The sequence below is a fragment of the Hyperoodon ampullatus genome, assembly GCF_949752795.1.
Source record: "Hyperoodon ampullatus genome assembly, chromosome: 4".
Lineage (NCBI taxonomy): Eukaryota > Metazoa > Chordata > Mammalia > Artiodactyla > Ziphiidae > Hyperoodon > Hyperoodon ampullatus.
The window spans coordinates 69,701,063-69,717,583 of record NC_136917.1 but is presented as its reverse complement, the minus strand read 5'-3'; the positions used below and the strand labels follow the sequence as shown (position 1 = coordinate 69,717,583).

The window sequence follows — 16,521 nt, the reverse complement described above, 5'->3', positions numbered from 1 at the left end:
CAAATTAACTTTACAGTGGCAAGATTTTTAGTTCCAGAATTTTGTCAGGTATAAAAGTCAGGCTAAAAGGTCAGTAATTCTCAGGTACATTCTATTTCATTTTCTAAATCATCTTAATGTTCTAAGCTGCTTAATCCTTAAACTGTCCACGCAGCTTCCCTTCTAAAATGCAGCCGTTGAACAGAAGAAAAGAACAATGCCAAAATGACAGCATAAAGATTCAGAGGGATGGTTTGTACAAAACTCTAATTGGCACTTTATATGACATTTTAAAGGCATTAAGTATTTCAAAGTCATTAAGAAAATTGTTATTATTGCATAAGTCATTTTAAAAGAATGAATTTACCCACCAGGCTATTAACTCCTCAGTATGAATTTCCTTTGAACAGTGAATAATCCATAGCGATGTTCTTACACTTTCATACTGTAATTAGAATTAATAACTTAAATTTTAAAAATATTGTCTCTAAATAAAATTAATACAATGTATCTTGTGAAGTTGTTCCTTTTTAGGGTTGGACATCAGCATTTTCATGAGCATGATGTATTTCCTTCCCATATGTTTTATTATTTTTGAGTTAGAAAGGAATAAATAAACAAATGATAATTTTTAGGGCAATCTGTAATCCTGACAAGTATAAAGTTCTGCCAGTGTTTTCCTTCTTTCAAAGGTAATTCCACTGAGCTGCGCATTGTTTGTCTCCCATTTTCATTTAGAACACTCCTCTGTTCCAGCTTCATTGGCTAACTGAGAATTCACCATACCACAGATGTGAGGTGTACAGAAATGCATTCAAGAAAAGATTAAACCAGGAGGTTGCCAATTTGCAGTTGGACTTTAACCTGCTTGCTTTTAATAATGCTTGAATATAGATCCTAATTTATAGGCTTGGTGTGAATAGTATTAAACCTTCCTGACTATTCCCTTGCACTTTGAATGTTCACTGACCTGTGAAGATAGGCAAGTGGATAAACTTATACTTAGACCCAGCAAATCAGAGGGCTATTAGAAATTGAGCTAATCTCAATTTTTTCTTTTAACTTCATGTTACATATGTATTGATTTTTTTTTAAATTAAGAAGACCTAAAAATAAAAGTGACACCCTTAAACTGACTTTCAATTCTTTTTTCATGAATTGACAGTGATGGAGTCATTAATGTATATCCTAGTCTGCCTGTTTTTACATCCTCAATTTCACATTCTCTGGTAGTCACATGAGTTATACTTGGCTTGAGCCTTGGAAGGGAAAAGAGAGCCTCTGAAGGCAGAAGCCACCAAAGAAGAGGGGCTCTAAGGGCTGAGATGTCAGTTCCTGCCACTTCATCCATCTTGCTCTGTGTATTCTTTCATCTGGACCTTCCTTGAAGAGCATGGTCAGCCATGTTCAGTGTTGCCACAAAAAACAAGGAAGATTAATGCTAAAGGTTTTTTTGGTTTTGGTTTCTGTTTTTTTTTGCTTGAGGCAATTAGAAGCCACAGATAACCTTGTGAAATCAGGTCCTATAGAGAGGTAAGAACATAATTCAGATGCCTGCTGGGTGAATAGTGAAGGGGAGGTAAGGAAGTGGGAAATAGTGGTGGAGGTGGGCTCATCTGACAGGAAGCTTAGCAACCATTGCTAGAAAGTGAGCTCCTGGGGCCCCTTACCAGGGAGTCTCCTAGAGTTGTGCAATGCACAATCTGAACCAAGTCAAGCAGGGACCTAGTACCCATAGCTTTTATTCTTTGCAACACTGAACACAGACCATAACTGACCCTTAATGAATGAACTTAATGAACGTTCCTTGAATGACATCAAAGAAAAATGTACCCAAAAGAAGGAAGAAAAGATTTTTTACCAAGAATCTAGTGATGAAAATGAAAAGAAAATCATGTTTCTGTTTTGAAGATGATACCAAGAATCAATTCAATTTTATTTTGAGAATTAGGCAGAGTCAGAAAGAAACATAATGATAGTAATAATAGCACAGCCTTGTGTTGGCATAAAGCCTGACTGCTCATGAACCTTTTTTTTTCATATTTGCTGTTTATTTCTTTATGGAAAAGTGCAGCATAGGACATTTAGGAAAGAACTGTAACCTAAAGAACATTAAAAGTGAAACAAAAGGTAGGAAAAGAGAAGGTAGGGAAAGTTCTTAAAGCAGATTTCCAACAATATTAACTCATGTTGTTGTATAGTAAAAAGAAAGATTGAATTAACACCCAGGAATAACCCTGGGATCAGAATGGATCAGAGAAGCATAGCATATATAACCTATGGAATCATCCTATTTCATCACAATTTCATATTAGTCTGAAACATGAAACAGCTCTGTGTAGCCTCCTATGCTCCCCGTTTAAAGTTGGACAAGAAAGCAGAAATTTGGGGAGGAATTCAGAGAAGAGCTATAAAGATTATTAATGACTAAAGGACTAGGACCTACTGTGAAATGTTCAAAGAAATAAACTTTTTGTAAATCCTTATTCATTGTTTCAGAATTCATGATGATTGAAGTAATGTAACTGCATGGGAGAGGGCCTGATACCCATCATTCCAATGATGATTATCCTATAAAAGAAATATCCAAACTTGGCTGGAAGATCTTTGTAGCAGCAGATCTTCCTCAAATGTTCTTTGGTTTACCTAGTTCAGCTTCCTTGGGGAAGTGCATTCTAACAGAATCTTGTGGTGGTTAATGACTGCAGCGGGGATAGAATAAAAAGAAATGGGCCGACTCATTTAGACTAAGTAAGCAATGGAGGAGTTAGTTTAAACAGAGGTTGTCAGAAGGGGGTTTGGAATCTACTTCTCTGGAGAGTTTTAAAAATAGGCCAGGCACTCATCTCCCTGGGATGGCCTCAGCCTGCAGAGTAGCTAGAGAACAGCTACAGCCCTCTTGTGTTGCCTGCCACCTCTACCCATAGCGAGGCGACAGCAATATCTGAGGGGGCCTCTGGGCAGGGGAGCCCTCAGTAATCCAGGCTCGTTTCTAACTAGAGTCCTTTCTTACCACATGGCCACATGGAACGACAAGTATATAAGTGAGGGTGAGGTCAGAATGTTCCCTGAACCACACTCTGTTAGCATGACTGAGACAGGGAGTTCTGTCCACCAGCACCGTTGGCTGAAAAGCATGAAGGACACCAGTTTGTATTGAATGGCAGTGCTCTGTTGGATTTCATTTGTTCCACTGTTGTGTGTGTGTGTGTGTGTGTGTGAAGATACAGTAAGTTACACTAATTGAAAAGGAATTTCAGTTAAAAATCTGGAAAACATCTGGGGAGAGAACCTTCATGTTTCTCGTGAGGTTAGGTTCTAATGTCAAGCATTTGATTCTGACATTAGATCCTAACATTTAGCATTTGAATTTCCTTGGGCCTGAGACTTATCCAGGATTGTTGTCTCTTGCTAGCAGATGGGGGTTTTCCTCTTAGAAAATGAGCTCCGTTCCAGCCCCCTAGAGCTACTGGGTCATGGTCAGCTTCTCAGAAGAGCTGAAGAGACAGCAGAGCTGACAGGCACAGGCAGAGTTAGCTTTAAATACCATGCACCCCATCATTTGGTGGGTGGGTATTGCTGCTAACTGTGCTTCCCCTTAAACAAAGAAAGTGGTGAGTTGCCAAAAAAACAAGGATGTTCCATCTTAAGGATTAGGCTGAATTCTTTCCAGAGAAGCACCTTTTTTTTTTTTTTTTAAAGATCAATTTTACCCTAAAATATTTTCCAAATTTATTCAGGCACTCTATCCAAGGAAAATAAGTATTGTGCCATGTAACTAGAATCTTTAGAATTAGTACAATTTTCTCTTAACAAAGGTCTATCTTTATTCATCAAGTGGTCTCTGATGGCCTGTGTGGGGTGAGGTGACTGCCCAGGTCACAGTTATGCAGGCTGCCCAAAGGAGACACTGGATCTGGCGACCCACCGCCTAGTCAATTTACAAACAGGTAGTAAAACTAGGATTTTGTTCTCTTTTAATTGTTCTTTCCTCAATGCCCCTCATAACTGCTGCTTTTCTGAAAGGGCAATTTTGTTTTCTTTAGGAAAAGGAGTCTTCCCTTCATCTCCCAAATGCTAAGTCGATACCCTTCCCTAGAAGTCTTCCCATTTATTAAGTTGGCCTGAAGGTCATAAACCATGATCAATTTGGAGGCTGATCACTGCAAGGTACTAATTAACATCCCCAAAGAGGAACAGTGTCAACAATCAATAGAGAAGAGTGGAGCACTGGTAGATTTATGGCTTTGATTTTGAAAAGGTATGGGAATGCCCTGTGATGTTTTCCCCCATACTCCTTTTGAATGTTAATGCTTTCTTGAAGATGATTTCAGACACACTGCTAGGATACTGCCTCTACTCACTGAAGCAGAATCCTCTGAAGAGTTGCTGAGGCAGAACCGAAATCATGGCTCGCCTCAGAGAAGCTGCTGTATTGGCCGCTAATGATGCCTCACACAGAAAGAGGATGCTCCTTTAACTCGGGGTGTTAATGGGAAGTTTCTAAGCCTGAAACAACAGCTTTAGCTCTGGGGTGTGCCATCAGCTGCTTGCAGCTTACCACTGTCTACTGCTTTAACACAGCTTGGTTGGGAAGAATGGAAAATAAAGAGGCTTGTAACTACCTGTAACTGTTCCACCAGGAAATGGATCAAGTGTTTGTTCAGCCAGATCCAGGTATTTGAGCAAAATCTGTATCTCTGATGGGCTAATTAAATGCTTTTCTCTAACTTTAAATATATGCATGAGCCATGATCGCATGGATGCCTTTTGGATCCAAGTTCTGAATTTAGATCTAGCTGCCAGATAAAGTCTAATTAAATAGTTGCTAGGTAAAGTTAATGCGAGCGGGTGAAATGTAATGATGCCTTTATTTTTAAAGCATGCTTAAGTTTATAATGCTACAGATACTGGATAAAGAGTAGTAAAACAGGTTTTTTTCTTTGCTAAGCTGCAGTAAATTATTCTTGAAAGCTCTTTGCCCATTACAATATATTTTTTTCTGTTCACCTAAAACATCCAACCTCCCAAAATGTAACAGGGATGTTCTAATTTGTTTACAAAGGATCACAACCCAACAACTCATAATGATAGTGCTGACCGTCCCTGGGTGATGAGCAGTGTGCAGCCCTAGCCTTTTGAGGTATCAGCAAGCACTCTCTTTCACTAGGAAACACACAAGGGAAAGAAAACTGAGTAGAACAGGAAGGTTTATTGTTTGAAGTTAAAAGTTCCGGTTTGCTAGTGATGCCTTTTGACGCCCCCATTTACTGACTGGGCTCTTGCACGGTATTTTTCTGTTGTTCTCAGCAAGGCTGCAACCTTGCCCTGCAGTGCCTTTAAACCTCTTTAAGCAGATGTTAGGAGAAAGATGAAGATAAGGAAGAAGTAAAACTGAGGTTAGGGCTCAGGCTGAAGACAAAGGTCTCCTGCTGACCAGCATGGTGAACCAGGTACAACAGGGTTTACTCGCAAACCCAAGCAAACGTGTCTGCAGGCTGACTTTGCAGGGATGGGCAGAGGAAACAGACTTCCTGGTGCAGTAGTGGGGGCTGGCAGCAGTTCTGAAACTGCCTGTTGACATTTGTAGCTGACCACATTCGCTTGTCTTTAAAATCATTGTTTATGGACTTTCTACTAGCCTTGGTCTATTTTTTGAGTGTTCAAAATAATTTTACTCTTAACCATCCTGTGAATTCGGAAGCATCAGGGCTATTGTATTGGAACAGGAGTGCTGTATTTGGAAAAGAGGAATATGGAAGTAGCCATGTATTTATGTGAGCTGAGAAAATGGTGGGTGGGTGGGTGGGGGAGTCATGGTTAAAATGCAAGAAGTACTTAGAAAAAGCCAGGAGATCTTTACCTGAAGGTCTTGGCTGGCCACCAAGAGGGACATGAATTTTTTGAATTTATAGGAAATATTTTGCATCTTTGCATATATATCCTGGAATGCAAGTTGCTGTACACTGGATTCATCCACAGAATTTCCAAAAGAGATGAGGTGGCTTTGGTGGAGGGCTCACAATTGTGGGAGGAGATGTATAATAGGGTTGATGGGATGCTTAGACGTCTGGGGTAGCTGGGTGGGATGGAGGGTGGGGAGTGCCTCCAGACACTCCAGCTATACAAACAGCCATGCAGCTGAGGCTTCCTTTAGCTCAGAAAGTCGACAGTGATTCTCTTCTGCCTCAGTCTCAGGATATGTATTACTTCAATCATTAAAAGCCAGGTTAACACTTCAACAGCCAGTTTCAGAACTGTTGCAGGACAGTGCAGCACTTTGAGGAAGTTTGTCCCTGCCAGTCGTTGCAAATTCAGTCCTGCTTACCTAGCCAATTCCCTTCCTGTTACAGTCTACAGATTGGTCTCACCACGCTGCCAGATAAATATAAACAAGGTACACAGGATGTCTTTGTGGGACAAAGTATCCTGTCCGTCATGTGTGAGTGTATACTGGACAAGCCTGTGAGTGTTCTTGCTCAATGGACGAACTACTTTTTACATCTACTTTTGAAATTATGTCAAGTCATACAACTAGGTTTGTGGCCTAGAAGTTTTAAAAATTAGGTACAGCAATTATGTGGTTTTGGAGTACTTAAAATACAGACTGCATTGTTTCACTGTACCCTGCATGCCATTAACAGCTGAGGGATGACGACTTTCTACTGATTCCAACATTCTTTTGGGGGATGCTCCTCTTTCGAATTTTATGATTTGGGGTGGTTTACTTACAATCTCCATTCCTGCCTGGAAAATTAGAAATAAATCTCATTTTGCACAAAAATCAGTTAAAGAGAAAACAGTCGCTCATCATCACCTATTTCTTGAACACTCACTACGTGCCAAGCAGGACTGCACACGTACTGCATACACTGCAGCTGTTATTGCAATTCATTGCGGGAGGGAGGGCGCCTGAGTTGAGGACCACAGAAGTGAGATGGTGAAATCAAATGCTTGTGTGTGGTTTCCCAGGACAAGGGGGCAAATGCACTGATTCTGTTGCTGCCACTTGAAAAATAAGAAAAGAAACACGTCATTTCTTTAAGATAGATTTTCTCCAGATAAAATATTTTTTCTTACTGTGAAATTGTAAAATAAGATGCTAACGAGATGAAAAGTCTGAAGGACCCAAGCTTGAGATGGGTACCTGTTGACATTGATAGTTTCCATGTAAGACAATGGGATTTAGGATATTTTAAATGACTACCCTTCCCCACCAAAAAAGCAATATAGGTAAGAAAGGATTGACCCCTTAAACATAGGGCGAGTGCTTAATTCCAGCTGATTTCTCTATTTTGGACCCATCAGCACTGAGGCCAAAGAAAATTAAAAAAACCAAACAACTGCTTCTTAAATCATGAGCTTTATGACTATTAAAGTGTCATTGTGACCCAGACTATTTGTGATTCTTTGAAACAAGACCTATTTCAAACACAATGGTCTGACATCCCAGTTAGGCTGGATGACGGACGTGCTTTTTTTCCCCTTCTCTGTATCAGCCAGCACCTCCAAGTTTGAATTCAGTTCCCTGGACTCTAAGGGGCCAGAGATTTGCTTCAACCTCTATTTAGATAGCCAGTGACCCCAGAGCAGCAAGGAATTCCTCAGGGACCTTGTTGTTTAATAAGGGGAAGTTGACGAACACCGTGGAGACACGTCCTGTAATAGATGCTGCCGCAGGATGCAGGTGAAATGCTGCTGGGAACAGAGCAGGAAGCCCTGGTGGCTTGGGTGAAGGGAGAGACTGAGGCTCCACCAAGGAGGTGAGATTTGGTGTGGACCCCGAGGGAGGGAGAGAAAGCCGAAGGTGGGAATAGGGCGAGGAGGAGGAGAGGATCAGGCAAAGAGCATCATGACTCAAAGCTCAGAGGTGGGAAACCTGGAGGTGTTCAAAGAATAGCAGGTGTCAGGTAGAGCTGCAGAGCAGAGTCAGGACCCTCTCCTTAGGTGTCTGCAGACCAATTATGTGTAAGTTTGTTTTTGTCCACTGGTCATTTTACTCAACACCAAATGTGATTTGATTTTTGTTGCTTTTTGAACTTATTTTGAAAATATAGTAATACCTTAGAAAAATTCCACTGTCAGAGTATATGATCTAATTTGTGGTCCAGAAAACAAGGGTATTGGGTCCATAAGGGGGTTAATGGGTGGGTTAGGGTCTTGGACATGGGAGCATGTGGGTTTTCTGAGGGGAGGAGTGGTAAGACTTGAGCTTAGAATGATGAATCATGACGCAGTATAGAGGAAGTATGGGGAAAGAAAGAGAGGGCTTCTTTGCAAATTAACTAAAGTGAGTGGCCTATAGTGAGAAGGACCAAGGCTGGGAGGGACTGCTCACACAGGGCTTCGTGACTAATTCAGGGTGTAAACACTTTGTGAACATCAGAGTCCAGGGAGCTTGGTTTGAGAAAAGGGATGTATTATATGACTTTTGAAAATGGCATCTTTTAACTAAGGTTTCCTTAGTCCATATTAAAATTAGACTTTATTTCCTGAGCACACACAAATGGACCCAGCAAAGGGAAGACAGGTGTGCTGCATGATGGGGGAAGCCAGTCAGGATTAAAATACTGCCACGAGTAACTCTGGTCCTTCTTATACTTAAAATAACTGCCTTTTATTTTTATTAACACTGATGATGGTTGTGTCAAAATCTTTCGAAATAATTTACTCGCCCAAATTCTGCTGGTCATCTAAAAGAAACATTTCATTTTTTAGGTAAAAGCAATCATGAACATTTCCTAAGAATCATTTCTACCCAAAAGGGACATTTTACTCTAAGACAGACATTTACAAAATTTAGAGGTCTTTGAATATTTTTGTACTGTGGTGGCCAAGTGATTACATTTATTTCTATTTCTGCGTCTTACTATACTGACGCTTCCTTTAACTTAAACATGCTGTTGAGCTTTCCAAATTTGTAAATTATTGATTAGCTGATTGCAGGTTTAAAATCAAGCAGGCTTTTCTAGGGATTTCGATCAGTCCCAGGCAAAACTGTGAAATAGTTGGCATTTCTCTCTGGATCTCTGGATCTCCATCTCCCTTTATAGCCATCTCCTGCTCTTCTCATCTCTACCCAGTCTCCTTCATCCTTCCCCAGGACTCTCCTGCTGGACGATCTGCTCATAGTACCCATGTCTGCTTCCCACAAGTCCTTTCTAGCAGCCCCTCATTCCCGGCAAGATATTCCTTCAATTTCCTTTCTATCTACCACATTTCTCCCTCCTTCAAATAGGAACAGTATTCAATGACAAATCCTATAATGTGTTAATGTGTCACTTTCCTTGGTAAAATACTGCAATTTAATAGAGACCTTTGATGATTTGACCAAATGACGTTATTTTAATAGGAACTTGGGCACCCCACAATATGCTGGGAAGGGAGAGGCTTACAGTTTATAAAGATTTGTAGAGTTCTCAAAATGCTTTCATCTCTATTTTCTCCTCAATTTGGTATATCTAAAAGGGGTTGGTGGTGAAAGGGTCAGAGAATAAGAGTGTATATTTATATTTTAGCAGGCCTCTCAAAACACGTGATTAGGCTGCAAAGAGAGTTAACCGTATCCTTGCATCTGCCTTTGAATCAGCATAAGGTGGTAAAATTGCAAATTAAAACTGAGTTTTAAATCATTCTAGTCATGGCTTCCCTGTGAAGAAGTGAGACCCCAGACTCATTTATAGGGAGATGTGGCTGGTAATTTGAATTGAGATGACTAGGTTATTTACTGGATCTTCTTGGAATGGTTGCCCCTCAGTGCAGCCCCCAAATGAATCGTGTACCCGTTCTAAACCCTGAGTTATGGGATAAGCCTAGGAATTATAAGATGTTGAGCTAGGAGAAGAAGACTTGATACTTTGCCTTGTACAAAGGCCGAGGCTGGAGAAGACTGGTTCAGGGAGTCACGACGGCGCTCATTGAGTGGAGATCAGTGGTGGGAAGGGAGGGACTGAACAGGTATTGCTATACTAGTCAGCCAGCTTATGGCTAGGGAGTCATTAACACAGGCTCACAAGGTTCTGTGCCCAGTTCTCCACTGTTTTCATTGAACTTCACAGACCTGGCAATCTTTATGTTGTAAATGTACCCAGCTAATGGTCCTCATTTTTCTTCTATTTCCCATTTGGATTAGGTAGTGTTTTCATAAAGAACTTCCTGAAAATGCATACCTGTCTCAGCTGTGTTGAGAACAGACAAAGAAAAGGGCTCTGGATTCATTTGGGCTGGAGGGAAAATGGACAGAGAATGGGGTTTTAGTAAGCCAGTGGGGATGGCAGGGACCAAAGGGAGGGGTCCTGAATAGGATACGAAAAGACAAGAGGGAACATGGTAGGCACTGCCTAGGCATCTATTCTTCTATCACTACATGGCTTTCTTTTGGCCCAGCCCTTGGAGAAAGTTTAGAGATTCCTTCTTTTCTCTGAAAAATATGATGGTGAGCCTAGAAATAAAGTTGCCTGTTGGTGTTTACTCTTTCTCCTTCCCTTTCTTTATTCTGCAGCTTCTTCAAGGTGCAGCCACCATGATCTCAGCAGGCTGATGATGGAAGAGAAGGAACCTGGGAGACCCTGTGCTCCAGCTTCCCTGGACGATGGATGGAGGACAGCCTGTCCCTTCACCCCTAGTGCCCCTTGAGAACGTGTCATCAGATTCTAGCATGTCTCTGGAGCAGAAAACCACATTTGTTTTTGTGATTTTGTTGTTTATTTTCTTGGGCATCCTCATAGTCAGGTGCTTCCGGATTCTTCTGGACCCGTATCGGAGCATGCCAACCTCGACCTGGGCTGACGGACTTGAAGGCCTGGAGAAAGGGCAGTTTGACCATGCCCTTGCTTAACAGGACAGGAGCAGGAACCCATCCTGAGGAGGAGAAATGCTTCATGTCTTGGCGCAGGATTCTCTTTAGTCAACGTTCTCAGCAACTCAAATTTTATCCATATCTGGCTCTAGAACCACAATCCATTTATTCAGTGAACTTTTGAGGATATTGGAATTGGAGGTTTATATTCCTCACCCAAAATAGGAAGGTTTAAGTTTCAATATTTACTCAATGAATGAATGTTGAATGTGTGTGATGGTGAAACTGAGAACATCTATAGTGACTTTGCCTAAAATGAAGCCCTACTGGACCTGACCAGAGAAAAAGACTAGAAATGATCTGATCTGAATCTGATGGCAGGGCCAAAAGAGACTTCCTTGTTCTAATCATATCTCCCAGTTTGTTTTATTTTCATGGGAATCTGGGTCCTGGGCAGAGAATGAGGAAGAAGTTGCTGAGTGGACCCAAAACAGGTACTTGTTTTCTCCTAAAGCAAAGAGCACTGGAAGGCAATAGGAATGCTTAGAAGAGGTGGTTGATCCCTGGAAAATATGGGTGAGGATGATATCATTTTACTTTTCAAATAAAACTGAATTCAAAGGCTTATGGAGGTTTAAAAACTATTTACCAGGCCAAGTACATTCTGGGTATTCATATTAATAACATGCATAGAGGTAACTATACATAACCTGAATTTACTTTCTTTGCACAACTGGTTGAAATAATAGGTTGCAAGTACTGCTTCAACGTTTTTTTTTTTAAATAAAAAGTTAATTGTTTAGAGGAGAAGACTTTTACAGTCTTAAGAGGAATGTGTGGTTATAACTGAATAGAAACCAAATAAAACTTTTCAAGAAACAGAAGCATCTCCTCTCTTATTTCAGCGCTCTGGAGGCAGAGAGTGGCATCGAATACTGAGGACTAACTGTTCTGAGAAAGAGAGCAAAGACCACAAAAGGTCATGTAATTCATCCCTCTCCCATTTCAGGAAGGGCTCCCACAAATTTTTCTGACACGTAAGACCTATTCTAAGCACTGTTTAAGTTCCCCCAAAAGAGAGATATGAAAACCTCTTATTCCAACTTCTGTACTGATAGGAAAAGCTTGCATCTAAACTCCTTAGGTTGTGTTTACAGTCTATGTCTTCTAATTTTCTCCTCAGCTAGCCATCATTTTTTACATTAAAAAAAGTTAAAAAAAAACAACTGTGCCTAAAAAGACAGCCCTTAGTAAACCAGCTCCCTTGTATCGCTCTCTCTCTCCTTTTTTTTTTTTTTTTAACATTTTGGCGATCCTTCTGCCCACATTTCCACCCTCCCCATGTTCCCTCTTGATTTTTTTTCATTAAAAAAAATAACAGCTTTATTAAAATATAATTCACATACCATAAAATTTAGCCTTTTAAAGTATACAATTCATTGGTTTTTAGTATATTCACAGAATTTTGTGTGACCATCATCACAATATAATTCCAGAATTCTATACTCACCAGCAGTCACTTCCCATCCCTCTTTCTCTCAGACCCAATAATTTCTAATCCAGTAATTTCTAATCTATGGATTTGCCAATTCTGGACATTCGTACTAATGGAATCAAAGAGTACATGGCCTTTTGTGTCTGGCTTCTTTCACTTAGCATGTTTTTAAAGCAGGTTCATCCATGTTGTAAAGTGATCAGTACTTCGTTTCTTTGTATGGCCAAATAATGTCCCGTTGTTTGGTTATACTACATTTTGTTTATTCATCATCGATCATGGTAATCCGTTGGCCAGTCTGAAGAATGATGCTATGAACATATCTGTACACAATTTTGTATGGATATGTGTTTTCAATTCTCTTGAGTAAATTCCTATGAGTGGATTTGCTAGGCCATATGTTAATTCTATGTTTAACTTTTTGAAGAACTGTGAGATTGTTTCCCAAAGCAGCTGCATTATTTTACATTCCCACTGGCAATGTATATATGTTTTGATCCTTTTCTTAACTCTTCCCAACTACTCAGATTTCTTCTTTAGCTATAGAATTTATAACTGAACACATCACTTCAAGAATGAGCCAGGTTAAAAAGAGAACAACTTCATAGTTTCTTCATGCTACAAGTTAATTGATGCCTTCAAAGATCCTTTGCTTCTAGGTCTAAAACAAAACACTGATGCTGATCTCTGATCATCCTGTGCTCTATTAAGTCACCTGAGTATTTCTTCTGTCTTACTATTACATCTTTCTTTAACCCACTAATTATAAAGTTTTCTTTTTTCTTCAAATGTACCATGTCATGTGTATCCTTATTTAATTTTTTTCCTATTTTTATGGGGAGTCTATTCAAACCCATTCAGGTATTTATTGAGCACCTGCTTTGAGCCTGGCATTTCTAGCACTGGAGAGATAGGAAAAGTGCAGGGCTAGTTCTTGCTCTTGAGTAACTTTCTACCTCATTGAAGAGCTGAGAAATGCAAGAAGACATGTGTCTGAATCATTGTTCAAATGACTGTGGCAACCTATGGTTCCTACACCATCAGCATCATCTGGGAGCTTAACAAACATATATGCCCTCCCCCACTAATTTTAGTATAAAAGGTGTATATGGTCACTGTAAAAATGTAGAAACAATATGGAAAAATATAAAGTAAATAGCAAGAGTCAACATTCTGCCTCCTTAGTTCATTCTATCGCCTCAGTTTCTCTTCCCTAGAGATTGATTCTGTAGAGGTGGGTCAGTGAACAAGTGCTTCAGGAGATAGAATATGGGAGAGACGGATGTGGACCCAGATAGTCAAGGAAACGTCCCAGGAAACAACGGCTCAGGTGAGGATGGTACATGTTTAAGTGCTTGGTATAAAGCTTTATGCAATGTAAGTTATTATTCTGAAATACATTCTATCTTGACCTAAGAGGATGGACGTGTTTTAGATACGTGCAACAGAAGAGAGGAGGGAAAGCCACAGAAGAGGAGAAGGAGGTGTGGCTGTGGGGCTTTTAGGCAGGAGGGCAGCCTGGCTGAGAAGACAGCCGGAGGGGTAGCTGGAACTCACATAGGCAGGTTGAGGGTGGAGCTGAACATCCAAAGGTCCTAAGAGTCAAAATGAAAGTGATTTCTTTCTCAAGAATCACTGTAGATTCTTGAGAAAGAAAATGACACGAGGAGTGGTGGTCAAGGCCGGTTTCAGTACCCTCCCTCGGGGCCACGCTAGGATCTGCTTCTATAACGGGAACAGACTGAAATAGCCCTCCACGAGGCTTTTGAGAATATGACTGCCAGTAAGTGCCACAGGGCCTCCCCAAGCCTGCTCTTCTTTCTTTCCTCCCTTTATCCTCCTCTCTATTTTTGTTTTTCCTTCTCAGATTACTGCTCCTTCTTCAGCCACCCCCTCGCTGGGTCCCCCGTTCTCCACCCTCCATCGTCCAGAGCAAGAGACGAGAACAGGTGATAAAATGCTTTGGGCTGTTCAGGGTAAATTGATCTCTCCTGTGAGAAGTGCTAACTCCCTGTTTTAATTACTCAGGGCTCCTTGGGGTGAACAGCATATTCTCAAAAGGTCACAGAAGCCCTCTCTTTCCTGGCTACAGGAGTTACAGTGCAGCATTTTGCCTACCTTACAGGATATTTATAATGAGTGCAGCTGCCCTCTATCATGTATATCTGCATCCCAGGATGACAAAAATTACTTTCCCAAGGTCACTGTAGAATAGAGCTGACTTCTGATTCAGAAAAATGTGGCAAACTCATTCTCAGTCTGGGCTCTGACTGGTTTGTTCTCCCAAGAGACCCTAAGTTCTAGATCAACATTTCTCCCTCCAAGAGACATCCTTATTAAAGCATCTTAAATACTGTAAAGTAAGTTTAATATGGGGTTTGAAGGAGATTAACTTGACCCCTGCTGTTAAACTAATGAACATTCCAAGTGAGATCATTCTTTTACTATATTTAATGGTTAAAGCTGAAACAAAATAAGCAACAGCTTTTAGAGGCAGAAATTAGAGCAGATACTTATGTATGCAGGAAAAAATATGTATTCAAGTTCGTTTTTTATTGAATTCATTTCATAGTGTTTTTTTTAATTTTTTAATTTTACTTATTTTTTTATATAGCAAGTTCTTAATAGTTATCAATTTTATACATATTAGTGTATATATGTCAATCCCAATCTCCCAATTTATCACACCACCACCCCCCTCTGCCACTTTCCCCCCTTGGTGTCCATACGTTTGTTTTCTACATCTGTGTCTCTATTTCTGCCCTGCAAACTGGTTCGTCTGTACCATTTTTCTAGGTTCCACATATGTGTGTTAATATACAATATTTGTTTTTCTCTTTCTGACTTACTTCACTCTGTATGACAGTCTCTAGATCCATCCATGTCTCTACAAATGACCCAATTTCATTCATTTTTATGGCTGAGTAATATTCCATTGTATATATGTACTACATCTTCTTTATCCATTCATCTGTCAATGGGTATTTGGGTTGCTTCCATGACCTGGCTATTGTAAATAGTGATGCAATGAACAGTGGGGTGCATGTGTATTTTTGAATTATGGGTTTCTCTGGGTATATGCCCAGTAGTGGGATTGCTGGGTCATATGGTAGTTCTATTTTTAGTTTTTAAAGGAATCTCCATACTGTTCTCCATAGTGGCTGTATCGATTTACATTCCCACCAACAGTGCAAGAGGGTTCCCTTTCCTCCACACCCTCTCCAGCATTGTTGTTTGCAGATTTTCTGATGATGCTTATTCTAAGTGGTGTGAGGTGATACCTCACTGTAGTTTTGATTTGCATTTCTCTAATAATTAGTGATGTTGAGCAGCTTTTCACGTGCTTCTTGGCCATCTGTATGTCTTCTTAGGAGAAATGTCTATTTAGGTCTTCTGCCCATTTTTTGATTGGGCTGTTTGATTTTTAATATTGAGCTGCATGAGCTGTTTATATATTTTGGAGATTAATCCTTTGTCTGATGATTCATTTGCAAATATTTTCTCCTGTTCTTAGGGTTGTCTTTTCGTCTTATTTGTTGTTTCCTTTGCTTTGCAAAAGCTTTTAAGTTTCATTAGGTCCCATTTGTTTATTTTTGTTTTTATTTCCATTACGGTAGGAGGTGGATCAAAAAAGATCTTGCTGTGATTTATGTCAGAGTATTCTTCCTATGTTTTTCTCTCAGAGTTTTATAGTGTCCAGCCTTACATTTAGGTCTCTAATCCATTTTGAGTTTATTTTTATGTATGGTGTTAGGGAGTGTTCTAATTTCATTCTTTTACATGTAGCTGTCCAGTTTTCCCAGCACCACTTATTGAAGAGAGTGTCTTTTCTCCACTGTTTATCCTTGCCTCCTTTGTCATAGATTAGTTGACCATAGGTACGTGGGTTTATCTCTGGGCTTTCTATCCTGTTCCATTGATCTATCTTTCTGTTTTTGTGCCAGTACCATATTGTCTTGATTACTGTAGCTTTGTAGAATAGTCTGAAGTAAGGGAGTCTGATTCCTCCAGCTCTGTTTTTTTCCCTCAAGACTGCTTTGGCTATTCGGGGTCTTTTGTGTCTCTATACAACTCTTAAGAAGTTTTGTTCTAGTTCTGTAAAAAATGCCATTGGTAATTTGATAGGGATTGCATTGAATCTGTAGATTACTTTGGGTAGTAGAGTCATTTTCACAATGTTGATTCTTCCAATCCAAGAACATGGTATATCTCTCCATCTGTTTTTATCATCTTTAATTTCTTTCATCAC

The 16,521-nt window shown here is 40.1% G+C and overlaps 1 protein-coding gene across 1 annotated transcript; it reads left to right on the top strand.

The window, feature by feature from the left end:
* Nucleotides 1–10,570: 10,570 nt before the first annotated feature.
* On the top strand, nt 10,571–10,816 carry CTXN3 (cortexin 3; the record flags this gene model as incomplete). The annotated part of the gene is made up of 1 exon (XM_079702848.1): nt 10,571–10,816. The coding sequence occupies one exon, from the start codon at nt 10,571–10,573 to the stop codon at nt 10,814–10,816; it is 246 nt and encodes an 81-aa protein (XP_079558974.1).
* Between the last annotated feature and the right edge of the window lie 5,705 nt (nt 10,817–16,521).